General features: G+C 50.8%; 1 protein-coding gene and 1 long non-coding RNA gene across 6 annotated transcripts in view; one reads left to right on the plus strand and one right to left on the minus strand.

Annotated features, from left to right (window-relative positions):
* Positions 1–2,779: 2,779 nt before the first annotated feature.
* On the minus strand, positions 2,780–24,916 carry PLEKHO1 (pleckstrin homology domain containing O1). 3 transcript variants are annotated; one of them, XM_027799033.2, is made up of 7 exons: positions 24,559–24,915; positions 23,568–23,714; positions 11,038–11,178; positions 9,471–9,575; positions 7,194–7,295; positions 5,892–6,661; positions 2,780–5,650 (listed from the first exon to the last, which is right to left on the minus strand). In XM_027799033.2, exons 1-6 carry the CDS (start codon positions 24,586–24,588, stop codon positions 5,894–5,896), a joined length of 1,293 nt encoding a protein of 430 aa, XP_027654834.1. In that variant the 5' UTR covers positions 24,589–24,915; the 3' UTR covers positions 2,780–5,650; positions 5,892–5,893. The 3 variants fall into 3 exon arrangements, with proteins under 3 accessions (XP_027654834.1, XP_055552940.1, XP_005434805.1); XM_055696965.1 differs by having other exon boundaries at positions 2,780–6,661; positions 23,568–23,705; positions 24,559–24,916; XM_005434748.4 differs by having other exon boundaries at positions 2,780–6,661.
* LOC114014629 (uncharacterized) overlaps positions 7,303–26,939 on the plus strand; it is a 37,033-nt gene continuing 17,396 nt past the window's right edge. For 2 of the 3 annotated variants that reach the window (XR_008729936.1, XR_008729937.1), the window contains exon 1: positions 7,303–8,212. This is a non-coding gene — a long non-coding RNA (uncharacterized LOC114014629). The remainder of the gene's footprint in view (positions 8,213–26,939) is intronic. The other variant, XR_008729938.1, reaches the window with a different exon arrangement.

Genomic DNA, 26,939 nt, shown 5'->3' on the forward strand with positions numbered 1-26,939 from the left:
GGACCAGTTCCATGAGAATCCAGGGTTCCTCCAAGACCCAGATGTGCTGCTCAGCTGGTGGATTTCACAGCGGAAGAGGAAGGAGGAGGAGGAAGGGAGCAGGTCTGAGACTGCTGAAGTGTTCGGGGCTCCAAGTGGATTTGCCATTTCATTGTTAATGTTTTTCATTGTAAACATTTGCATAATACTGCAGATGACAGCTGAAAGGGAAGCAAGTCAGAAATCAAAATGAAAGACTTTTGGAAATGCCCCTGAAGGAGAAGTTGGGAATGATTTTCTGGAATAAAAGCAGTCTGGAAATTTCCTTTGTCAAAGAGAGTTTCAATCCTCTATACAGCTCAACACCTTAATCCGAGTTCTGTTTTAGGCAGCCAGCGCGGCCCCCGCCTCCCCCAGGCACACACAGAAGTCAAACCTCAGTCAGCACTTCTACGATACCAATTCCTATTTCACATTTATAGCTGTTCCTGCACCAACTACTTCAGGCATTCAGCTCACTCTGATTTATGTGTCAGCTCTTCAATATCCAGAGAACTGAGACTTTTTCATCCTCATCCTTTCAATGATACCAAACATGGGTGCTGCAAATAGACTCGGTCGGTAAAGCGCTGCCCCCCCTCCCTATGGCAGATGCTCGTTCCCTCGAGAGCCAGCCTGACAGCTCCCGTGGCTGCCGCAGTGCTGTGCTCAGCATGGCGAGGGCCATCTGCCTGCCCTTCGTGGGGTCATGTCGAGCGCAGCCCTTGGAGGACAGGCTTTCTTCCGCTTGGAGATCCCCTCCAGGCTCAGGCATGCGGTGCACAAAGCAGAAAGAGATCTTGCTCTTCAAATTCTTGAACTGCTTTTATAAAAATGATTTGCTTGTGTTTGACACTGCTTGTTCCCCTTGCAAATTTTTCCTTGCTCTGCTGTGAAGCATCCCGGGCGCACGCTCGCATGGGGTGTCCCCGCTGAGCCACCATGCCTGCCAATTTATTCTCGGCGTAGCCACCAGCCGAGTGCCGTGGTACAGCCAGGTGAAGGGTGCCCGTGGGCACAGGCAGACCATCTGTGGGGACGCTTCCTCTATGGAGAGGCCAGGGCAGGTGCAGCAAGAGGAAAGGAGACCAGAGGGAAAGATTTAAGCACCACATAGGCATGAAAGCAAAATACAAAACCTCTCAGCCTCCAGGTGGACTCTGCCCTTCATCCTGTTGTGTAGAGACCAGGCATAAAGAAACTTCATTTTCAACTTTGTTTTATTCAGATGTTAACATCTGCTCTTCCTGAAAAATTGCTGCCCAGCGCCCAGGGCAATTCTGAGGGGCTTTTTGACAAGCACAGCCATGCTCCCAGAGAGTTCAGAAGCTGAGATTACCCCTACAGCACTTGAGCTTAATGTCTTGGAGGTGACTGGGAGCTTATCACAGGTTGCAAAGTGCGGTCTTCCTGACTTCCTTAGAGCTTGAATTTTCTGTCCTTGATTTTCTAAGCTGTGCTGGTCCATCTGAGTTGTCTGAGGCACTGGGGAGGAGGCCATGGGCCAGGCCTCAGAGAACAGCAAACCCTCGTTCTTGGCTGTTGTGAAGCACCTCGGTGTTCAGGTATGTTTTCTGTTCAAGTGCCTTGCACGTTAAAACTCCCACAGGCTCCTGAACCCTCACTATGCTCCAAAAAACCTGCTGGAATCAAAGGTTCCAGTGGCAATTCAAGGACAATTCCCTTCCTTCGATGACTTAGGGGTGTTACAGGAAACAAACTGCAAATCCATTCACAAAGAAGATCCCTTTTTATCGCAGCGTCACCAATTCCTCCCCATCCCCTGATGCAAGGACCCCTGTGGGCAGTAGTGAGCTGGGCTGGAAGGAGCTTCCCCCTGCAGCCCACCCTCCTTGGTGTGAACGGCTTCCTGGGCATAGGGGTGCTGAGAAGAGACTACAGAGAATCATTACAATTGCGGCTGAATCATTTTTATTATTGCGGTTTGTAGGGTTTTTGGGGGAAAAAAGCAAAATTTCTACTTAGTCCTTTTGAGTGTGGTTCTGTTAGAGAAAATAATGGTGTGAACTGCTGTGTGTTCCGTGTCTTCCTTAGCCATTTAGGTGATTAAATAGAGAGCAAACTGTCTCTAACTGTGATCTGTCAATGAACTGCAGGAGGAAACAGGCTCAACCCATTCTCCCTGCCCTTGGGAAGGATCCCCTCCGGCAGTCCCAGCCACAGCTTCCCCATCGGTTCTCCGCTTGGGAAGCTGTGCTCAGGAAGGGAAGAAACAGCAGCACTAACGTGACTGGCATGTTTTCCATACACATGCCATTCTTGCTCATAATTGGCTTTTTGTCTCTAATCCCAGAAGCGGGATTGACAGAGGGGAGAACTTTGCAAAATTTCAAATAAATAACAAAAGGCTAAAAAGGGGGCAGAATTACAGCCCATGTGGGAGAAGGGGGAGAGAGAGATTGCGATCCTTTCAATTTGTGCAGTGTCTAGAATTAGACATTCCTAATTTAGGAATGAGTTTATAGATATTCTTGTCAAGCAGCTAATAATACACAGAACCCTCTGCTCTGGCTGTGGTGTATGACTGGGTCTCTTAGCCACAACCCAGGAACACACAGTGCTCGGCAGCGTGGAGCCGGAGCCCAGGGCTGAAGTTTTCACAGCTTGGGAAGCAGAGCCGCTTGGAGCCTAGCATTTCTGCCTTGTGAAGGATTCCACAGCTCGAGTTTAATTTTGTTTTGAATGAAAACAGTGTAAAAATTGCCTGTGGAAAAAATTGTCAGGCTTCTTGAAGGGGAGCGGTTGGTAAAACAAAATGTTTTATTTTGACTTGGTGAGTTTTTTAAGGAAAAATTCACGTTTTGTATAATACAAAAATATTCCCAAGTGAAAAATACACGTTTTCTACTCTGAAAACTCATGGGGTTTTTCCTTCCTAAGTTATTCCTTTTCCCTGGGCCCCATCAGAAATTATGCTTTATAACAGGGAACATGTTCTGAAAGAAAGTTTCCAATCAGTTTGGAAATAGTATACCTGCACAGGGTTCTACTCAGCCGTGATGAGCTGAGGTGGAGAGAAAGGAGGGAGAAGCCGATGTGTGGCTCAGATCTGGGAACTCATGTTGTACAGTTTGAAAAACTGCCCTAAATCACGTGTCGTACATGTGCTAGCCTGATGTGCTCTGCTCCCCCGCGGAGTGGAGGAGAAGAGCCTGGGCTAAGACGGGGTTGCGCTGTGGCTCAGTCCCCAGGCAGCATTCTGCTGTCCGCATGGAAATGCGGCACCCAGAGCTGCATCAAACTTGGCCCCTTAAGTTTTCAGAGTAGAACTAGGAAAAACCTCCTGGGGTTTGGCAGGATGAGAACCGCAGTTCATCTTAGGTTGGAAGTAGTTTCTTCCTGACTTCCTAAGTCAGCTCCATCATTTCCGCCGGATCTTGCTCTAGTTACAAATAAAAAGGCTTCCACAGGTCAGTCTGGAGAGCAGAAATGGTCCTGTATTTCTGCCCAGCTCTGGCAAGTGCGCAGCGCATCTCTTTTCTCAGGGCAGCAGAGACCTAAAGGTGGCAACGCTGTGTCCAGGCATCCGGGTCTCATTGGATGTGATTCAGCTCCGTAATCTTGGGGAGGCGGCAGTGAAACAAAGATGCCCTTGGCTACCTGTCCAACAAAAAGTCACCTGTTTTGGGTGACTGCTCAGGGTTTCATCCCTGCCTCTAGCACTGTTTTGACCCTGTTAATCAGCCAATTTTTATATTGCCTTGTTGCTTCAGAAAGACCGGAGAGTGTTTAACGACCCCTGTGCAGTCAGGATCAGGTGTGTTTTCGTGCTTACATTTTGACATCAGTCCAGTAAGCCTGTCACAACACACATCCATCCCAACCGAGTGCAATTCAAACCTCCAGGTTTTTAGACTAGCTTTCTTATTTTGAAAACAGGGCTAATTTTAATGCTGAATGTCACATCTGGAAAATATTTGCATATTTTTCTTGTTCTCTCAATCAAAAAGCTGAATGGGAAGGGTTTTATCACAGTGGCTCACATGCATTCTTTTAAAATTTCTTTTAGGGATTATGTTTTTTCCTCTGATGCATCCAAACAGATCCTCCAAGTGATAGAAAAGGTAAGGAAAAACCTGAAAAGAACAAAGAATCTGGAAGGGTGACGTGCATACCCCTGGATGGTTGTAACATGCAGCTCTGTGACAGGAGCTTAGGCGTGCGAGCGATGCCTTTTCAAAACTGTCTTTGAAGAGTGGGCAAAAAGCCGTGCTGGAGTCAGGAACAAGGAAAAGATCGTTGCAAGGGCCAGATCTGAAGTTTGCAAATAATAAAATCTTCAGGAACCTAATGCCAACAGTAATAATTCTACCAGTAATTCTAACAGGAAAGTGGGAGTAGGACTAATTAAAAAAAAACATAAATGCTTTCTTTGCAGTGCTGGCAACTATACATCAGCAACATGAGCCTGAATAGTAAAGCTGACCAGACAGAAGTGGAAGTAACCATTCTCCTTTCCAAGGGAGGTCAATCATTAAAAGAAAATAGACAACACCAACTGCGACCAGCAAATAACTCTGTTGGTTTTAATATTTTCATGGATCATTTGCAATGTAGGAAAGGGAATTAGGTTTCCTTTTTTAAAAAAAAGTAACAGTTGGATGTTACCACATCGGTGTACTTTAAGCCCTGTGAGACATCTTAACACCCTCCTTTCTTGTCTTTCTGCTTAAAGGCGTGAAAACTGAGCCACCTATTTAGCAAAGTGCTTGGCAGCACCAAGAGGAGGGTATTTGAGCTCTCTTACAGGCTCAGCTTTCGTTTCAGTAGGCCTGATTCTGATCTTAGGGGGGGCAGCGAGGACTATCTGTGGCAGTCCAACTGGCAGAAACCGAGACTGCATGCATGAGAGAACAGAATCAAACCTACCAAAATGGCTCTTGGTTTCCGGCTGCCGCCTGTACACAACCCTGATTTTTCCATTTTCCCCTCAGCTCAAAGAAAAGGAAAACACAAAAAAAGGAAATGAAAATGGAAAAGCCAGAAAACAACCCCTCCAAACAACCCACGTGGGCTGTCTGTTAGATTCAAGGCTTTGATCCTCTATTTGCACAGAAAGGAAGACATATAGCTGCTAACTCCCATTGCACAGGGCCAAGGGGGTTCTGTAAAGCATCAACGGACAGACAGGATTAGTTTGAACACAGATTGCATACCTGTTGCCCTCTCTCTGGAGGGCTGTATATGTACCACAAGAATAACAGCTGCCGACCCCAGGAGTTCACAAAAGGGACCTGTGCCAGGACAGAACCCCGCTAGCTGCAGTCCAGCGAGTGCCTCTGACGACTCGCCTAAAACTTGAGGTCAGCCTGAACATCCAAGCGTCTTCGAGACAGTTCCTGGATAATGGGGACTTCCAAGGATTGGCTGGGACGGACAACTTTATTTAGCATTTATTTCCAAGAGGACGGTGAGGGAACAAGACGAGACTCTTGGTCAAGGAGCTGTAACTCAGGATACAGCTCAGACGTTAGAGCAGCAAAGCCAGGGCTTATTACAGCGCAAGAGCATCTGTCCCCATTGTTATGCACGTGCTGCTCCAGGCATGCAGGGCCATTTTCTAGGAACTGGTGCTTTCTTCCGTCCTCCAAGCATGACAGAAGTTGGGGGCCTGCGGTGCAAAGGGTGCTCTTTAAAAAAGGAGGTATAAACTGTAACTGAATTTATTGGAACACAGGGTTTTTTCATCAGGGGATGTGATGGAGGAAAGGAAGGGTTCAAGCTTTGAGAAGCAAATTTGGGTAAGAACAGGCACCTTTTCACTCTTTTGAACACTGTAAATAATAATAATTAAAAAAAAAAAGACCAAATGGCCGCCCTCCCTGTCCCTCCCTCCCGATCCCAAGGCTTGCCTTCACATCATGCTCTTCCTGTACTGAGACTGTGAGCTCTGTTTGGGTTTTGAGTCTGATTGCTGCAGTTCAAACTGTTTGTACAGGTCCCTCAACTCTTTGATCTCCTGCAGCACCCTCTTGGCTTGGCTCCAGGTGGAGGAAGCCTCCCCCAGCAACCTCTCAGATTCCTGCAGGATCCTTTCAGAGTCCGACTTGGAAGATGAGGAGGAGGAAGAGGTGGTGGTGGTGGTGGTGCTGGTGGTGGAATCCTTGGTCTTTCTCTTGCCTTCTCCGTAGCCCTTCACCTCTGTCAGCAGTTCCTGAGTTTTTTCCAGTTTCAGTGCAACCAGTTCTTGTATCCGGGACAGCTGCTCTGGTTCTGCTGAGGCAAAATGAGCCTCCAGCCCCCTCCTCAGCACCGCCCGGTGCGTGGAAGAGTCCCGTCGAGACAGAATTTCTTCCATGGAGGCACATTTATTCTTTTCTGAGTGCGAGAGCTTTTTGGGGACCTGTGGTGTGTACATGGTCCCTTTGTCAAAGGAGTCATTGCGCTGCCCGGCTCTGTCCCATGAGGTCACCTCCCGTCTTGGGAGGCTCCCTGTCCGGCCTTTCTCTGATGACTTGACGTTCTCTGAATCTGACCGGCGCCGTCCAGCAGTAAGATGTGCCACTGACTTATCCAGATCCACCCGGAAACTCTCTTCACAGGTGCTGTGATCTTCTGGAGAGGCGTCTTCCTCCTGGATCAGGTCGAGTGTCAGCATGCCATCAGAGGTTGAGGTAGATGCCTGAAGAAACAAAGAAGAGCTGTGTTGCCACAGAGAAAGGCATGGCTGCATGCTACTTCTGAGTGGCTCTTACACCAAAGATACGCATCACCTGTGCGGGGATGCAGAAGTGGACCAGGAATACTAGCAAGTGTGACCTAGTGACAGAGCCCCAGCTATGCTGGGTCTGTGGCTCTAGCTGAGATGTGGATGAGCTGAGCAGCCGTGGACCAGCTGTCTGTGCTAACCCATGACGGAGCTCCCCAGCTGGATAGCTATTCTCCACCAGGAGCCTGAAGGAGCATTTCGTTTTCAGCATCAGGAAAATGGGTGTGAGTGATGGCAAGCAACCACTTTGCAAAAGGGTTTGCACAACGCAATGGTCTACAAGAACAGAGGACTAGATCTGATGACTCAGGACAGCCCTGGGTCTTAATGACAATTTTCTGTTCAGGTCAGAGCTCAAACATCAAGTCTTCTTGCATTTACTTATAAAAGAAATAGTTACAAGGGAATTTTACCTAAACAGGTGCCCGGAATTTGTTATACGTACCACAGCCATCAAATGTCCCCGTGTTGGAGGGCGTCGGGAATGCTGTATTTTTGCTCTGTCACGCGTTGGGTGGGCGAGGTAGCTGTCCTCTTCGACAGTAACCTACAGTGGTGACAAAGGCCAGTGAACACCTGGGAGCATAGGACGTATGAGCCATTCCTAGTTTCCGTAGCTGTGATCAGCCAGATGCACTGTGGCAGATCATTTGTCCCTCCAGGATTCCCTTTATCTTGTGACCCGGCCGTATGCTGAGGGTGAACTTCTCCCACATACCCCTGGGCTGGGATCCTTCGCTAAAGGCTGTCAGGCAGCAGCTTGGGCTGCGAACGGTGAACCCTGAACTCAAACGCAGAGTTTGCAGTTCTGTAGTGCAAATGTTTGCTGAACAGGAGGTGAGCTGTGCTCACCACCTGAACCAGACCTAGCGCTGAGCTGGAACGAGGAAGGTGATGCATTCCCCACGTGCTACCTTGCTGGACTGCTGCAGCTGCGAGCGGGGCCAGGGTTGCTGTCCAGGAGCACAGTCTGGCTACCTGGGGTGCCTGGATGGCTACAGCTTGTAACGCCCTCCCTAGGGAGTGTGCCCAGGCACACACAGACCGATAGCTTTTTTAAACCTGCCTGCACCATGTCGACAACATGCTGGTCCCGAGGGCCATCACTGGTCCTGGGCGTGCTGGTGGGAGTCACTGATCTACATGCTTACAGGAGATCTGCAGGGAGCGTGCTGTGGGAATCCAGCGTTCGAGGAGTCCGCGAGCGTTTCCCTGGTCTCTCCCCTCTGTGCCTTGATGGGATCCAATCTACTTAGGTCATTCCTGATAATTATCTGTTGAATCTGTTTGTCAAGATTGCAGTGGCAGACTCTCCTTGAAGCAATCCATACTATTGTTTGCTATGCTGCTTTCTGCTCTAAAGCTTTTCCTATGGTCTGACCTTCGTTTTCTTTCACTACAGGGTTTTTGTGCTGCCATCCAAGAGAACAAACAGCATCACAGCAGTGGGCCGCCTGTATTGCGGTAAGTTGAATGTGGATGAGATAGATCTGAGACAGATCTAAGCCGAAGAATAGTTGTCATGAAGCATTAATGTGAGGCAGTGTTGAAACGCTCGTTCAAATCGCAGCCCTGGTAGCGAAGGGCACAGCCTGCTCAAGGTGATTATCATTCACACTGGAATGAACTATGTGGGAATGCTTGTTCTGATCTAAACCTGGCCTCTGTCGGCTCAGCTGCGCTTGTGAGTGTACACTTTGTCTCTGGGAGGAGGCTGAATTGATGTTGCTTTGTTCTTTTTTTCTACTAGAAGCTGCTTTGCATAATTGTGGTAGTTACTTTGGGAGTTTCATGCAGCAATAACGCTGCCGCTTTGGAAGCGGTAGGAGCTATGCTAGTTACGCTTGGTATGGACGCATTCTCAAGTAGGCAGGGCTGTACTGTTGCAGGGTCCTATTGCTGTCCCACAGCGCACACCAAAGCCTCATCTCTCTGGTTGTCCCTTCTTTTTTCACTAAATGGAGGTCCTGACTTGTCTTGACAGAAATATATGTGCCACACAGTGCTGAGAAGGCAAAATTAAACGTTCCTGGTTTGACCCTTGGACAGTAGGAAAGGATCTGCAAAGTTTAAATGCCCAGTTTGTGCCCTTCCTTCAACCGCAGCAGTGGAAATGGGCCTGTCTCTTGGAGGTGGTGACTGAGAGGGGAGGGGTGGGTGGGATGAAGATGGACTGAGGGGGGCTGACAGATGGTGCCATGCTATTAGAGTGCTCTGAAGATAGCCTGGGACTATATTGGTTTACAGTTAATACCTTAATTCAGTTGCACTACTTAAAGCTCCTTTGCAAACATGAGCACACTCAGGAGCAGCAGACAGGAGGAAAGTCTCTCCAAAGCCCTGGGAAACCATTCCTTAGTCCCACCATCCCTGTGCGAGGCAAGGCTGGGCTCTGAGGTGAAGGCATCTGACTGGGGCTGGGCTGCGCCAGGCAGGGAGCAGAGCCTTGGACCCTTGCTCTTGCTTTGCAATCAGTGCTGTGTGTTCAGCCCGAGGCTGGGAGGATCAAACTACCCCAGACCAGACCAGACCAGCCCACTCTCTAGGTGCCGGCGGCTGTGTTTGAGTGCAGCCCGCGAAAATGCAACGGCTCTGCGCTCCTTTTAGGTAGGAAATGGAGAGGGTAGGAGGGGCTGCTGCTGTCGCCGGCAGTCTAAAATCTTCACCCAAGATTAAAGTTGAGACCACAGAGCCTGGGTCCAGCCCTCAGAGTCCTGCTCACCTCATCTAAGATGCGGTTTTTAGCACGTGTAATTGCAGAGTTGAGGGCATTAATCCAGGACTCCTTCTCTTCTGGACTTACAGCCAGGAAGATCAGATTTGGTGCCTACAAAAGAGGGAATTCAGGTCAGTGCCAGTGACTAAACTCATACAGAGATGCTTTCACACTGTCCCTGCCCACAGAGAAGCTACACGGCTGTTACAGCTGGCTCGCCTTAGTGGGAAAATGCAAAGCAGACCTGATCCTCCAGTCCTGCAAAACGGTGCTGGTCTGCCACACACTGCACCTGGCCTCTCTGCTTCTTGGCAGCCCTTTGCAAAGCAGACCGTGATTCCTCACAGTACCCAGCTTTCCAAACCAAAAGCTGTGTACCATATTTACTTCCCTGGTGGCTGCAGTTCCTCCTTCCCCCTCTTTGCCTTCCCACACACTATCCTAGATTTTGCCCTCATCAAACGATGACGCAGCCTTTCTGTGCATCTGCTGCTCACATGCGATTTATCTGTTGCCACCTCAGACTTTTGAAAGAGTCTGTTAGACAAGCAGCTAAGTAGGTACCTGCAGAAGGAGCCGGATTTTCTGTGCTTTGATATGCCAGATGCACAGCGAGGGCAGAGCAGTCCTGAAAATACGGCAGTTACAGGGGATCCAGGATCCTTAGGGTTTTTTTAAGTTAGATACTCAGTCAAAATGAGTTTTAGCCTCCACAACATTTTGTTCGCTTGCTCAGGGCGCTTGGGGACAGTGCAGCCGCTTTCCATTTTCCCTTTCTCTTCCCTTTTTTTGTTTCATATGTTATGCAATCCTTATCAAAGTGTGGGGTGGGCAGGCCTGGTCTACTGAAACAAGTCAGAATGAATAGTGTAAATCCAGCTCACGTGTGTGGCTGGGGGTGGGTGCGTGCCAGAGACAGCTTGTCTTTAGAGACTGGCTCTCTTTTTGCAGCGGCAACTGAGACCTCATGGGCAGTCCTGCCCCTAGGTAGCAATGACCCCATTCTGGCACTTCTTAGCTTTCGTCTGGTCAGAAAGTACTCCTGGGACAAATTCCTGTGCAGCTCTTTTGATGCTGTGCAAATCTGGACAGCAGACCCAAGGACCATCAGCATCCCTCCCTTCCCTGCCTCCCCCTGTGAATAAATGAGTGCAGTCAGCTAAAGCACAGCTGCCAGGAGTGGTGGCAGTAGAAATGCTTTGTCCTTGCTCCTGGCAAATGTTCTGATGCCTTCCTTTCCCAGAGTCATAATACTCTCAGGTAAACGGATCCAGAGCTATGTGCTTGGTCGCATGTCCTTAGTACGCCAGAGACCGGAGTCCTCCCCCAACAGAAACACCCCTCCTGGCTCCATCTCTCACTGTCACTATCAGTCCTGACACAGTAAATGGGTGTTTGTATATTTGAAACCACGAGGCTCAATCTGGAGCCTGCACAACTCAGCCTACCCAGTTTCACCCCCCAGTTGCTGCCTCAAGCCCTCGGGCCTGTGGTCGGTAGCGGAGGCAGCCTGGTCTCCACCAAGAGCTGATGGCTGTCACGGGCTCACTGCGCACTTGTGAGCAGAGCATACCGTGTTTCCAGGCTGTCTGGAGTGGGCAAGGGTAAATTTGCTGTGGTTCTTTTTGCTTCTGCTTTTGGACTTCCTGAGCTCTTCACATTTCTCATAGTCACTCAGGTCAAACATTTCCTGTATGTTTTTTTCATCTTTTACCTGCAAAACAAAAACAAAATTACAGCCTTGCAGATGTCAGTGAGGTAGTAATGGGGCTGCTGCTGCTCCAAGCCAGCAGGGTGCCTGGCTGGAGCTGCCGTCTGCACGGGGGGGTTGAGTGTGCAGGATGTGTGCTGGAGCCTCTGGTGTGTTACGTGGTCGCTGAAACATTGTGTGAGAATATTCCAGCATCAGACACACAAATGCAGTAATGGCACTGGTAGCTGGGGAGTGCTACACTTGCTTTTGGGTAGGAGAAGCAGAGATTTTCAACACGATAGTTCTGACTCGAATCTCTTCTGGAATGAGGGGGATGTGTTTAGAAGGATAACTTGAAAATCATGGTCTCCTAGGTTAATTCCTGCTTTGCTATGGGTTCCTTTGGGACTTAACTGCCTCTCCTACCCCCAAAGTTACTGGGGCTAGTACATGCAAGTGTGATCAGACACAGTGTTTATGCTTGTGGAGCCTCAAAATGAACAGGATTTACTCCAGCAGCAAGGAGAGGACCTTGCCTGCTAGGAGGAGGTTCACGCGGAGGTGGAGATGCTGGGAGGAGGTGGACTTTCATCTGCTGATTAAAGGGGGCAAGCATATTAGCGCTTGTTGCTTTTCTGGAGACAGCATAACAAAAGTTTGAGGGATAAAGATTAGCACTTCCTATTTTTAACCTAGTGGTATTACTGAAACCTGTGCTGACAGCTGATTTGGGGGGTGGCTGCAGCACATCCAGTCCCAGATTACTGACACGATGCGTGTGCTGCTCTCCCCCGCTGCTGAGCCTCGTCCCTTGGGAAGGGGCTGTGGGCAGAATTCACCCAGGCACGGGGGGCTGCCCAGCTCATGGGTCCTGTTCTGGCACCTGCTTGCCAGGCTTCCACTGCTGGGTGGCTGGCCAGGCCTCCGGAGACCACCAGCAGCCAGGGGATTCATGGAAGGTTTCAAGAAGGAAGAGAGCACCAGGGCTTAGTGTTCGCTAACAGAAGCACTTCGTGGTTGTCCTTTAGAGAGTCATCGAGTGGCCTCTTTGCAGCTTTTACAAGATCTCACTTTCTCTAGGGTCTATTCCCCAACGCTTTCTGTATTAGCCGCGGTGTGACAGGCACGCAGCTACAGATAAATAGTGCAGAGGCTTAAATTAAAGGTGGGACCTGTACAGGGTCGCGAGGGCTGTGGCTGAGCTGGGGAGGAAGCCAAGGTTCTTGGTGCTGTCCCATGACAGACAGAGCCCTGACCTGAAGGTACCGTCACTCAGGGGACTCTTGGAGCGAAGAAGAGAACGCGCAGCCTGTCTTCTGCCTGGCCCCCTTTAGTTTTCATGGTCTTCCTTTTCTCTGCTCTCATTAATGCACTGTCCTCACCCCCCGCTCCTGCGGCAGGGCAGCTCTGCTCTTCCCATGGTAAACAGGAGGAATGCTGGTAACTGGGGTGGGAGAGAACTTGGGTTTGCGTGTCCACTGAGGGCAGAACAGTGGCAGGCACAAATCCGTGTCAATCTGCTTGATCCTGCTCCAGCCAGGGTCATTAGGGGCTGGGAACTGCAGTGTTGAGTAACTCAGGTGCCAGAAAGGCAGACGGTGATGAGGTCTTAGCTCTTGGATTTCTTGAAAGGACTCCACCCCATTTAGTAGGTTTCCTCCCTAGTTTTGGGAAGCACTGAAGGAATTCCCCCTGATGTTTTCAATAGAATTTCAACAAAGAGGCTGATTGAAACGCTGTAACCGGCTTTCTAACCAGAGACACAGATAAACTGACCATCTGGCCTTGCATAATGACTGCAGTTCCTCCTCTGTCCTTTTTCCTTCTATGCCCTGAGTTTGTTTTCAAGAACTAGGAGGCGGTCACCATGCACAGCTCCTCTGGAAGCCCCAGAAGCTATTGCTGATTTCTGCTTGTAACTAACAGCTACTGTGTATGGGCTGTTACGAACAGATATGGAAATGTCTCTCACAGATAATGTCTATCTATATATCCTCCCCATGCATTTCTAATCAGCTTTTATCTCTTCCCAGCACCATCCTACAATCCACCTCTTTCCAAGAATCTTGGCTGAATTCAGCCCTGTTCACTTGCAGCAGGAAAAGCCAATCCCCTCCGAGCCCCCAGCTGTGGCCCAGTGGCTGAGGCAGGACTCCTTACTCCAGATGTTCGCTCATGTAGGTCACTGGGACTTCCCCAGCCCTTCCCTCCTTTCTCAGACAGCAGAGCCTGCGCTGTGAACTCCCAGGAGCTGGGACTCAAATATCTTGCCTCTAGGAATCTCTACAGGAGGCTGCAGGCGGGACAGGTGGAGTTGGTTCAGATGAACACCCTGCAAGGTGTACATAGTCCTTTGGAAGGCTCGGGCTGCCAAGTGCCAGGGCTCTAACACAGCGCTTGTCTACAAAAGACACTCAGAAGAGGCCCTGCTGTGCAGCTGGTACATCACTTTCACCAAAGTGCTGTACCCATGTGTAGACCAGTTATAAAACGCTTAAAGGCTGAGAAAAAGCTACATTTTTTTACTTTAAAAGGATGATGCTGGGGTCCCATTTCTAAGTTTCGGACAAAGTGGGCAGGTTCAGCCCCCCACAGGTATTTTTGGAGGGGTGGGTGCACGCTGTGAAGGATGTGGGCTAGAGTGAGCCAGGTGCCTAAGGGTATGTCTGCCCTTCAGCCAGAGCCGCAGCACAGGGAGGCGAGGCAGGTTTGTGCTCACTTTGAATTGATTCCCTCTTGTACACAGCCTTGGTAGTATAATGAGGCCATAAAGTGAAGGGGGCTGTAATTTAGTCATTTGAACGTGGCTTTGTTCTGCCTCCGTGGTGGGAAGAGGTCTCAGCATCAGCCTGAAACGGGCTCTGCTGCGGTGATGCAGCGGCAGATTCCATGGGGCATGGGAAGGACGGCAGTCTTGTCTCGCAAGGGGCAGTGCCAACTGATTTCCCCCCTCTCTCCCGCGCTGAGACATACAGGCTGAGAAGTAAGCAGCAGAGCAAAATAACAGAGCATTCAGTGTGCAAACAGTGAAACTAGAGAGAAGGAAGGTGAAAGGCAAACTTCAAAAGTACCAGCCAGCTCTTTTGTCCTTTGTGGGAGGCCACTGAGGCCGGAAAGAGGGAGGTGATGGGCATGAATTGCAGAACAGAGCAACCTCAGAGGCAGGAGAGGATGAGTGCAGAGGATAAGGACAGTCATGAGCCCATCCTCTGTAAAAAATAAAAAGGCAACCCCTACAGACCCACAAAACTGCTGGAACCGCATCGTCGGTGAAGCCTAAATCCTGGTCACCTGTATCGGTAGGGGGTGGGTGACAAACCTGCAGGGTGTCTCTACTCATCTCACGTTTTCAGTGAGATTGGAGCCACGCAAATAAATAAAACCTTTCAGGTTTCACCAGCAAAGAATTTGGCAACGCACAGGTCTTTGGATAACGTTTTGGAGACCTTTGGGAGGAAGTAGCCTCAGTGTCAGTTCTTAGTAGGAGGGAATGAAGTGTGATTTCTCAGTCACCTGGTGTGATTTGTAAGGGGAATGGCACGGGCAGCACAGCAGCATTGATCTTCATTTATGCCAGGGTGACCTACTGCAGCTTGTCATGCACCCAGGGTGCTCTGTGGCTGAGGCGCTGATCCTCGTGATGGAGATTTACTATGACCATTATGTTTGCTCGTTTGTTTTCTTCTTCTTTGCTGGATATAGATTGAACACAGATTTTTGAAAGTGAGCGGTGATTTTTAGTCTCAGGTGCCAAACATGAAACTCTTTAAGACAGGTTTGAATTGTGGGAAAGGCTGAGCATCTCCTCTCAATAGTCTTCAGTCTGGTTCCCCATGCCCAGACAGTTGGTCCCTTGCTCTCTAACTTGCAGGGAAGACGGCTTCAACAGGCTCTCCAGGGCCTGACGGTTCCTCTTTTCCACAGCTTCTTTTAGGGAGCCAAGAAAAAGCTTCCCTGTCTGGAGCAGCATTTTCTCTCCCGTCCACTGCACGGGTTTGCACACCTGCCTGTGAAGCAGCTGGGGCTCTGCAGATGTGGGTATTTTTTGGATCCTTCTGCTTTCACCAGCTTTTCTTAAGGTCTCCCACACCGTAGTTTGAAGCTGAGAGGAATCAGGGACCGCTTGGCTTAAAGTGCTAGGAAGAGAGAGGCCTGGATGGTTGATTTTGGCAAAATCATTCCTAGCTGGGAGGTGGCCAGCAGGTCTTTCCTTCCTCACAGCTGCTGATTGCCTGGCATGCAGCGAGCCGGTGGATCTCAGAGCCTCATGGGCATGTAGGTCCTGCACTCCTTGCCCTGCGGGGAAGCTCTGGATTGAAAGGATTAAGGTAAATAAATCCCAGCAATTGCTGCCATGGCCGTCTGCTGGCTTTGCTATCCGTATTGTACCTGCTCTAGGCAGACTAAACAATTTCTTGTCCTGGGGTTCAACCTGGCTCCTCCCCATGCTCCATGCATGCCTTCCGCACTTGGCCAGTAGGCCAGGCGAGGGAAGGGAAACTGAGGCACGGAGAAGGAACCTGAAGTGTCCCCCATCACCTAAAACAAAGGTGGGTTCCTAAAGCGGGGCACGTTAGACCCTGGGGCCATTAGACCACACAGTCCCTGCACCCGCAACAGCAGCTGCCGCTGCTCAGGGTGTAGCTACGCAGCAGCCAGCCACGCAGCCACCAGCTAATCTGGGCCTGCAGTCAGCGGCGAGATGTGCTGAGGCTGACATTGCTGGCGCGTTGCTAAAGTTCAAGGAGGGGAGCTGCATTCCTCACACGCCTCACCCCCACAGCTGCTGCCCCAGCAGGGTCAGCCCGGAGGGATGCCAGCCACCACGGCACTCCCTGTGCCTGTGGGACGGGGCAGTCCTGTGAACACGTAGGGGGTCAGAACATCAGCCGTGCTACCCAAGGTACCATCTCACAAAGGTTTGTAGGGCTTCTGTCCAGCCTTGCAGCTAATCACACTCCCAAAGGTCTGTTTTCTCCTGCATGAATACTCCTTCACAGCGTTCTGGCAGCAGAAGGATCCCTAACGTGGTTTAAATTCTCTGCCCCTTGGGTGTCTTGCTGACGGAGAGTTAAAATTTCCTCCCTCATCAAGCTGTCACCTGCAACAGCTCCAAACCTGCTTGATTCAGATCGGGGCTGTGTTTTGGGGCCAAGGCAGGAGCGAAGGGGAAGGGCAGTCCCTCGGTCCCCAGGCAGAGTTCTGTGGTTTTCCTTAGGTTTGCTTGGTGGCGATTTGCCTGAGCAGTTCCCCTGCTGAGATGTGACATGCTCAAAGCAAATGCGGAAGGTACAGGAAATCACAAGACACCAAGTGTAAAGTATCCACGGGACGTTCAAGAGGTCGTAACGTGGCTCAGGGCGTATGCGACAAAAAACTTACAGATTCTCAGCAAAGCTGAATATCCAAACACGGGCAGTTTTGGGGACAGCATCAGCCAGCGTGTTCCCCTCTCAAGCTGAGCTCAAAGTTTCACTTCCTCAAGTCCTACCATCCAGCAAGGAACAGAAGTTTCTGCAGAGCTTAGCTCAGACCAGGCTGTGGCTGAGAGAGGAGCCCACGCATGTGTGCAGCACCGGCTCTGGCAGTGCCAGGGAGCAGCACTGGTTGGGGGACTGGCAGGTGATGGGGGAGACCTGAGCGTAAGGGCCTGGCCTGTCACTGGCTCCTTGTTCTCAGTGCCCTGGCTGCACAAGGGAAGTAGCTGAGCGGTTCTGGCTCTGCAAGGGAAGTAGAAGAAGAAATACAGGGAGCGTTGGGAGGGTTTCAGGTGTTACAGTAAGAGAGGCCTGCAAAACGCTGTGAAAGGAGGGTGAAATGGCCCACGTCCAGGGGGACACTGCAGACAGTCCACTTTCTCCTTCTTTAGTACAAAGTGCACGTGCAGAGCGAAGACAGGGATAGAGATAGTGTGTTTGTGCAGTCACTGGCACGGCAGGACTCTGGTTTCAGCCAGAGCCTCTGGACCTGGGTAGGATAGGAGTGGCAGCAGTCCAAGAGACTGCCTCCCATCTGCACACCAGCATCCCAAGTGGGAGCTGCACCATGAACTCGGTAGCTCAAGGGCACGAGTGTCACCTTCCAGGCCTTTTCACATCCCGATCGCTGCCCTGAGCTAGCGAGGGGCTGGTGGCAGAGAGCTGCTGTCTACTCCAGTCCCTTGCCCCAAAGAGTCATCAGCCAGGGCTACCAGAAACACACATCCCTCGGAATCGGCAGGCTCCTGAAGAGAACCAGCAATGTCACATCCCAGCGCGGCCCTGGAATCCCCAGGTTGTGCTGCCTCAGCTCACAAGCTGCCTCTGTTGCAGAGAGGGCGTCAGGCTGTGTTTTTTCTACCTTGGTGTTCTTCAACCCTTTCTCTGACTGTGCAAGACGGTGCCACTGGGACATAAACAACCCCTGAAACTTTTCACCTTCCTCTCCAAAGTGTAGAACAGAGCTTGGCCAAACAGGAGAAGGAAGGTGGAAGGGAAAAGGATAGCTTAAAAGAGCAAGAGCAGGAGAGGTACGCAAGGGACTGCAGGTGCCAGCCAGGCAGTCACAGACTGTTCCTGTGTAGCTGAAAGCCAAGGGTTTGAACACCTAGCACAACCACCGCCCGTAACCACATCTGTAATCACACAGCTCTGATCAACACCTTGTGCATGCCGAACGTGCTGGACACCAACGTATTTTCCTCACCTACCAACCGCAGATGTAACACGGAGCCGGAAAACACAACCACCCCGTACACAGAGTTGTTCACCACGTGCTAAATGCGTGCCACGAAGCGTCGTCAGTACCAAGCGCGTGAGCAGCACGTGTGTGGAAACACCGCAAGTGCTTTGCAGGTTCCGTCCCACGCGTGAACCATGTATGTGAACTCCAGACGCTACCTCGAATGTGACCACAGATGCGCGCACATGCACCCCTCCCAGGCAGAGAGCAAGCTGTGCAGCTTGTGATGGTGCTGTTAACAAACGAGGAGCGAGAACAGATACTTTTCAAGTGCTCTTGTGCTAATTGTGGCGATGCTTTCGGTAGCAAACAAGAAAAGGCTTAAGAAAGCCCCAAGAAGCGTTTCCTCATTAACATCTCGTCATCGCAGAGTCCGTTCATGCTGTCTGGACAGCCCTGGGCTTCCTGATAGGAAGTGGTAGGAGCCCAGCTGTGTCTGCGTTAGTCTGACTGCTATTCCCAAGTGCAAAGCAATGACAAAGCTGGGCTAGAAACAAGAGAACAATTACCAGAAATTTGCAGGAGGCGGGGGGGAGGGAACCAGTGTGGAGGAGAGCAAGGGGAACGAATGCAGAAATGATACTGAGAAGGTGTTCTTTCGCTTAGCAGGAGCTTAGCTCACTTCAGCACATCGTCTTCTGTGTTTCTGCCTTGGACGCTTTTTTTGGCTGATGACCAAATGCTAAATAATGAAGGTTTTTTTGCATAAGTTCACCGAATTCGGCTTGCAGCAGGGGTACAGATCTCTGCAGGCTCAGGGCCCCGGGCTGAAGGAGGTCTGTAAGCCTCAGCTACCATTTTGGTGCATGGTTCGAAGAGCAAAAGCTTCTAGGTGTTAGACCAAGTTCTAACCTGGTCTTTTGGAAGACCAAAGCTTCCAAAGGTTGATGCCCTGATAAAAGCACGTAACTCAGAAGCCCTGTTTGCGTTTTCCAGGTGTATCAACTGATCTGATAAAATACATTTCCTCTCCTTACAGACTTGGTTTCTGCCAGGGAGGAAGCCCTGGCTTCCATCAGACATCCACATCTCCTCCTAACAAAAATAAACACATCAGGGCTAGTCTCTAACCTGCAAGCCCAGCTCTAGGTAGGCAACTGAACAAGTGCACAGACTCCCAGCAGGAATCAGTGTGGATATTGATGGGATTTTGGTAGTCTGACTCTGCCTGGGGGAGTTAGCCTTTTGGAAAGCTATCTATTCAGCCTTTCCAGACGTCAGACCGCTGCTCAGCTCCGAGCAGTTTCACTGCTCCACGTTGTCTTTGTGCAACATCATTACCTGCCCTGAGCTGACATCTTTCCCAAGGGATCTCACAGTGACAGACAATTCCCCCTTCCTAGGCACCTTGTGCCTTAGGGAGATGAGTATTATTGGCCCTGCTTTCCAGATGGAGAAATTCAGGCAAAAGTAAATAAATGTCTGGTTTGAATTCATTTAGTGAGTGCGTGGCAGAGCTGAGGATAGTCCTGGTGATTAACCCCTTTTGCTGCGGTGCTGTGAGCTGACGGGGAGAGGCCAGGAGCCCGGCTTTACCTGCTAACCAACCTGCCTTCTGTCCTAGAGCAGCTGCTGAGCTTAAGAGAAGCTGACAAGAAACACCAAGGTTAATCTGAGAGTTAAATCGTAAGCTCCATCCACCAGATCCACGTTGCTCCGATAGCTTTGATAGAACAAAACTAATTTATAGCAGAGGAGGACGCTGATCTTTTAGAGAAACAGACAGTTGAGTTTCCTCTCCCGTCACTGCAGGAATCAGGCTGAGATTGAATCTGTCTAGTGGCCGTTTCCACTAGAGTTTTCTGCTCACATCTCCTCAGGGTCTCCACTAGTTAATTCTCTCTCTGGCTGCATCCAGCGCCTGCCCCAGCAGCTGCACCGGCAGTGGCGGGGGTGCAGAAGTGGAGAGGTTTTTCTCCTCTCCACTTGTGAAGAGCCTCTCACACAACTCATCAGCACAACCCAGCAGTGGCTCCATTTTCTCCACTGGGCATAATCTGGTGTGTGAAAAAACAAAAGAGGGCTCCATCCTGTTGTGCTTGACAAATCCCAATTTATTAAGCTATTTGCGGGAGCTGCGGGCACCTGCTGCCAGGAAAGCGAGATGGAGAGGGAGCCTCGTGCTCCGGGAGCAGAGCTCGGAAATGCATTAAGTGTCCTGTGGACAGGAGAGAGTGCTGGCTACGGGGCTCCCCGCGGCAGATCTTAGACCTGGCTGGTATGGGAAGGCTTTGCTAAGGAGTAGAGGTCCAGTCAGTACCACCACCCTGCGCTGTGTGTTGGAAGACCCGTCCGTCTTTGGACAGAAAGTCTTGGGAATGCGCAGCGACAGGCAGTCCCCCCACGCGCGTGCCCTCCGTCCGCACAGGTGCACACAAGTGCGCTCCCCCAGACAGGCAGCGCAGTGTGCCACGCACCAGGGGGGCTGGAGCCACCTCGTGTACTGAGATACCCGGAGATACCGGACCCAGTGACACAGGCGTATTCTTCAGTCCTGCAGGCACACAGAGTCACTTCAGTGCACACGCAGCCAGCCAGATGTTACCTCTGTAACCACATTTCTACACAACCACAGATTCTTCCATATAAAGACAGGCAGTCACTGCTGTGTGTTATTTATGGTCTTTCACACGGCGAGTATTCATACACGTAGAGCCACAGCGCTGCTTCAGTTGCACACGCATTAGCGTTTTTTTTCCCCTGTCAAGAAATACACGCATGCTCCCTGAAACAAACACAAGTGCTCCTTGTTCAGAACTAGCGCCCGCGTGGCCCCCCAGCCAGCCTCGTCCCCCTTGGACACAGATATCTAAGCAGTAGCTACCCAGACGTATTGGGGAGAGAGGGACAGACAGACATCTTTTTCCTGCACATCTTCACTGGTGTTGATTCCTGTATTACAAATTATTAATTTCCTGCTCCTTAGCCAAGTAGAGCCTTTGCTGTTGGTTTATTCTCCAGGTTTCAAACAGTTGGGATAGCAGAGAGAGACATAACCACCCACCCGGCAGCACTGGGGGTCCGGGACATCCCAGTGGCACTGCAGCCAGTAGCAGTCCAGCTGGTGGCTTCAGGGTGGCCAGGATTTTGGAAAACACTCTTGTTTTCCCAGGCAAGATCCAGAGAACCCATCAAAGGGAGGGTTCACACCCTGCTGAAGGGAGTGTATTGTGCCACACAGCGTGGCTTTGCTGTCCCAGAGAGCTGCTGCGCAGGTCTGGGCTGCAGACGGAGGGTCTGGGAGGATCCCCCAAGTGGGGCAGCTCCTCCAGCCCTGGAGGAGTTTGCCAGCGTGGAGCCCAGCCGTGGGGGATGCGGGCACCCCAGTGTACCTGCAGCCGGTACTCCCAGAGGTTGCTCAGGGTTTACGGGCACTGAATAGCAGCTCTCTGGAAGTGCCCTCTCCCTAGCGGATCTGCTCTGAGGAGGTCCTCGCTCCGGCAGAAAGCATCTGGTGGGCTCGGGTGGTCAGTGCAGCCTGGGTGGCAGCCAGACCTCCCGTCCTGTGGAGACACGGGGGGACAGTCCCGGCCGCCTGACTCTGCCTTTGCTTCGGCAGGGCCAGGTTTCTCCCTCTACCCACCGGTACGACTCCTTCTCCCACTGAAAGGTGGCTTGGTGAGAGGGACCCCAAAAAGTTCCTGTCTCTGAGTGCCCCCAAAGCCTCCCTGCTAACTCAGATCTGAATTTCAGTGTTACTCAGGCCCATCGGTGATACTGCGCCTTCACACCTGCTCAAAGGACCATAGAGCATCCTGCTGACACATCTGCCCAGCCTGCAGTGAATTTGCCATTCCAGAGCTGCCTAGTCCAGTCTATTCCCAATCCTTTCCCAGCAGGGACCATTCCCAATCCCTTCCCAGCAGTTCCAACTCTGTTGGCACAGTTGATACAGTCTGATCCAAGCAGGCAGCTCCCCTGTCATTTGAACTTGATCATGGTTCCTCCTTCTTCCAGGTCCTGGCTCAAGAAGTACAAGCTCCAGTTTGATCCCTGTGAACTGGGTTTAAGCATATGTTTCTGCTCAAGCACATGTTTCAGTGCTGCCTCGAACTGGGGCCCCAGCACAGGAGAGCTATTGACCCAGTCCGGTAGAACACGAGGCAGCAGGTAAAATCCTTCCAGCCATGTAATCTGTCTGTCTGGCAGTTTCTAAACTCTGATCTGTGGCCCCAGAGGTATGTGAGCTGCTTGTAAGAGTCATGCAAGACAAGCAGGCCCGCTGTTGAGAAATACGCACCATACAGTCTGCCTTACTACTGGAAAATTTGGAAGAACCATAAATGAAAGGAGATTTGTACCCCTTGCTGTGTCCCTCTCACATCCAGCTTTCCATGTAACTTTTCCCATCCATAAATGCATCTATAAATTCATCCTAGGTTTGGTGTCTAATTACCGCTGGTGTTGTCTACGGTCTCTAATCTTCCTCTTATTATGGCTCTTCACCTGAGCCTTTCTAAGGCACGGAGCCCCAGTCTGCAGGCAACATTTACTCCCTGCCTGTGTCTCTCTCCGGTTCTGGAGCAGCCGAGGGATCAATGGGAGCGAGCTGGGAAATGCCAACACACAGCTAAGCACGACCTGGCCTTTCGGTCCACTTTTAGGCTATTTCCATGCTCTAATAACCCTTGATCCATCTGCACTTCGCCATGCCCCGTGATTCAGTTAGCTTCTAAATCAAATTATGCTTGGTACTCTGGATGATATTACCTCTCCAGATCCTAGACTGATACAGCAGGGCCAGGTAGCCACGCGTCTGAGCTACAGACCGCCCTGCCGTGCCCATCGGGGACTAACTTCCACTTATGGGAGGAAACCCACCGAGACCCAGCCCCAGATCTGTGATTTTTACCCCAAACGCCCTATCCTAACACCAGCCTGACTCAAACAAGCCTCTGTGCCTCTTGTTGTGGGCACAACTCTCGCTAGCGCTAACGATGAGTTTTTAAAGGGTAATCGGAGGGAGGAGTGCTGTTGCCTGGGGAGTTCTTCCTGATGAATTTATCAAGAGAAAAATTAAAGGGGGAGGCTGTGCGAGGACAGCCGGATCGCAGCCTGCCAGAGCCTGCAACACTCAGCCCGATAGTCACATCCAATTAAGTCGAATGTAAATACTCCATTAAACCCCAAACCTCAGCCGACACTGAGCGGAGATGAGGGAGGAGGAGAGGGGATACCTTTCTCAACAAGGTGTTGAATCCCTGGTTAAATTTCCCCGTTGTGCTCTTGCAGGTTCAGGGGGAAGAAAAATAGAAGAGATAGGGGACCCATAAATGGCTCGATTCCAGTTGGGAGACCAGAGTTATTTCCAAATAGAGCGGTGCAGCAGCTGGGAACAAGACCACTGTCGAACTTAATGACAGAGGACAGGCACAGAAGGAAGCTGGCATTGCCGTTTCACCGCGGCGGAAAGAAGGATGAGGGGTTTAACTCTCGCTAAGTGAATCCTTTCATGTGTCCAGCGCAGGGAAAATGTCTCCCAGCCTGAGCTGTCTGAGAGAGTCACTGTCGGAGCTGACACACCAGCCCAGGGCAGGTTTCTCCAGGAGAAGAGAAGCCCCCGAGAAACCTCCTGAACCCAGGCTGGCGATGGAGGGGCGCTGGGGAAAGGCTGGGGCTGCTCCGAGTGCGCTTTTCATATGCAAAGGGGAGGAAGGGGGGATGGGAAAGGAAAATGAAACTGATCCTACCTCCTTCTCCGAGATGTAAAGCTGATCTCCCTTCAAAACCACATAACGGTTTTTCCAGATTTCCCTAAAAATGCCTTTCCCGCAAAATTTCCGCACCCAGCCGACCTTCTCTGGCTGCACAGATTGCTGGTTTCCATCCTGTTGCCCCTAACACAAAGAGAGAGGGAAGAAAATGGGGGAAAACGGTATTATTCTTGGTTTTACACTCCTCTTCTCCCCCCCTCCCTCTTTGCCCAACTTTCGCCTCCCCCTCTCTCCGGCCCCTCTCTCCACTGAAGCCGGGACCGAGGTACTTTGCCTGATTCACTCTACATAGATTTTTCTGCTGCAGACATGAAGCAACAACAATAATGCCGAGAGGACGATGCAAAAATCGCAGGCAGGGATTCACTCCATGCATTATATAAGAAAGGCTTTATGTTATATTCGCCTCATGTGATGTGCATTTGCCCATGCAAAGAGGAAGAGGAGGGTGCTGGAGAGAATTTAAACTAGCTGATTTATTATTTTTTTTTTCAGTGAAAATTGCATTTCTGAGCCTTTTATGAACAATTAATCCTCGAGGTGAAAGCTATGTATGGGTTTGCATTTGAGATTTCTTCACAGACAGTGATAAGATCTCAGCACAGCAGACACACACATACGGCACAGAGCAGACACAGCGCCAGATAGATGGTGTCTCCGTATTTTATCGTTTCCTTGTGCTCAAAAATGAAAACTGCCTGCCTACATTGCTCTGCACTAAACGGCACATAGTATCTCCTGGTGAATTCAAGAGGAAGGAGAGGCGCTGGGCAGTTGGAGAGAAGGGTGCTGGGTTTGGTTTTGTTTTGATCTGGTTGGGGTTGGGTGGGTTTTTTTTGCAAGGCAAGGGTGGGGGGAGCAGAGGCAAAGCAAACAACTGGAAATCAAGAGACAAACCCCCCTCCCCAAAACATCCGGGAGCCTCCCTCACCCCACCGTGCCCCAGAGAAGAACCGATTTGACTCACCCTTTTTGCCGAATTATTTTTTTTCATCATTCCTTGGTGTGCTGTGCCGGAGGGAGATGGGGAGGGGGGGGGGGGATCAGAGAGGGGCTGCCGGCGGCCTCCTCCTGGGGAGAGTGTGGCTGGGAAATACACAGGGTACCTCCTCTTACTCCCTCTCAGTCTTCACCCTTTGTAGATTACAGAAGCTCTCTAGTTACATTAAGACCAGCCCGCCTCTGTAATACATCCTTAGCCACACAGACACAGCATCCCCCCCCACCAACCGGCACCACCACCACCATCACTGAGCTCTTGTGGGCTTGCACTGGGCTGGCCTGGGCTCCCGAGCTCCATCTATAGCCGTGCGCGTATGACGTCTGGAGTTCACAATAAAGGGCGAATCGCAGCCCACGAGGGTTTTTCTTCTTTGTTTCTGACTCACTGCTGATGTGAGTGGCTGGATGTGTGTGCAGCTGGATGGGAGTGTGGGGAGGCTGGGGTCAGAGAGGGGGGGACGGGAGCAGACAGCACATTGTCAGATGTCCCCATGTCCCCCCCTGTGTCCAAGCCACATTCTTGGCCGTGTCACAGGTCACCGCAAAACTTCCTGGGAGATGGAAAAGCGGCCAGGTGGCACCGGGAAGGGTTTCTGCCAAGAAAGTGGCCGAGTGTTTAGAAGTGTAAACAAAAGCGCCCTGCAGAGAGGAAGGGAGGGATTCCCTGGGGAGGGGGCCAGGGGAGAAGGGACCGCTTCCCAGCACAGGGGGGGCTGGTGGCAGGGACTTAACACTGCAAAAAGACTGTCAGATTCAGAGCATGGCTTCCCAAAAGTGAGGAGGGGCTTGGCTTCTTATAAAATAACCTGTTTTCTGCTTATTTGGTCTCCATCCTGTGTCCCCTGTGAGTCCAGAACTATCTGAGCACAGGACCGAGGCCATCAACTGCGTTTATAGATTAAAGAGACATGGAAAAAAGAGAAAAAAACAGAGAAAGGAGGAAATCATTCTGTTCAGAACCAGATAGATAGTTAAAAGGGATTGATCAGTCATTGATCAATTGATCAGTTGCTTGCTTTACAGTGAAAATCTTCCATCCAATCCTTAGTCTGGCACCCACCCACCCTACCAATTGTAGACTGTATTTTAATCCAAGCACTTCGGAATTAATGCATAGAGAATACTGATGATGTACTTGTACTAACATCTTTTAAAGCATTATATGCTGGAAGGAGAAGCAGTGGTTGAGTGCTTGGCTTAGAGACTTATTTTCAGAGCTTTTGTGAGGAAGGGGCTGGCGGGTTTGCATCCTTTTTCCGAGTGCTGGCACTTCTGTAGTGCTTTCCCATCCGTGTTTGAGCTGTGGGCTGTACCGAAAGCCTGGACACTGCAACAAGTTACAGTCCAAGCCAAATCCCCCCTCTACGATGTGCAGAAGAGGGGTTGCTTTTTCCTTTGGTGCCTGTGCAGCCCTGTGGGGCTCAGAAATGGGAGTTGCCATTATTGTGCCTCAGTTTCCCCTTTTAGACCATGAGTATAATCAGGTGGTTTGGGATTTTTTTTTTTACAATTACCGTGTAAAGTTAAGAAGTGGCTAAATGCTTTAGTATTGCTTCCTTTATTCTCTTTGTTAAATTCAGCAGTGTCAGGTGCTAGTCTGTTCTGCTTGAGAGGCTCTGGGTTTGGGGGGGGGGGCACCCCAGCGGAGTAGGGAAGAGCCACAGCGATGGCATGTGTCCACGAGGGCTGCGGAGGCCCAGCAGCAACACCTGCCCCACGTGGCTGGGTTGCGGCACGTGGGCAGAGTTGGAGAAGCAGGTGAGGTGGGATGGTGGAGGGACAAAGATGAGTCATGCTCCCCCCAGCAAAAGTTGCCAGTCTAAAACCCCCGGTGCAGTTTGCAGGGTCTCCTTACTGCATGCCGGACTGTGCCAATTGATTTAATAACATTTTGCCTCCCAACCGGAGTTGTTATTCTTCACGTCCTGTTTTCAGTGGCCAGGTCCTATGGAGCACCCCAGAGGTGGCTGCAGGCCAATGCCAGATGGCACGATGCTGGTAGCAGCGGGAGAGCTTTGTCATGCCCTTTGAATCAAGACTCGCGCTGCTCAGGGCCCACTCTCTTCCCAAATGGTCTCCTTGCGGCACTGTCAGGACGGCCCTGTTACGGTTACACACCGTTTTCACCAGTCAAACTCTGATACTCCGAGTACAGTTTGTCTTGGGCTGGCGTTTGGGGTTTTATCAAGGGATTTCTGTGCCAAAAGACTTACCGTTAGGTGCCTCGTGGGGGTTTTAAAAGTGGATGAAGATGCCTTGCTGAAATCCCATTTAAGCGTCTATACGCTTCCCGCAGCCGTATGCCAAGTCACTTGTGTAATATTCCCCGTTGTCACACACAAATTT

Source organism: Falco cherrug, chromosome 19 (genome assembly GCF_023634085.1).
Source record: "Falco cherrug isolate bFalChe1 chromosome 19, bFalChe1.pri, whole genome shotgun sequence".
Classification (NCBI taxonomy): domain Eukaryota; kingdom Metazoa; phylum Chordata; class Aves; order Falconiformes; family Falconidae; genus Falco; species Falco cherrug.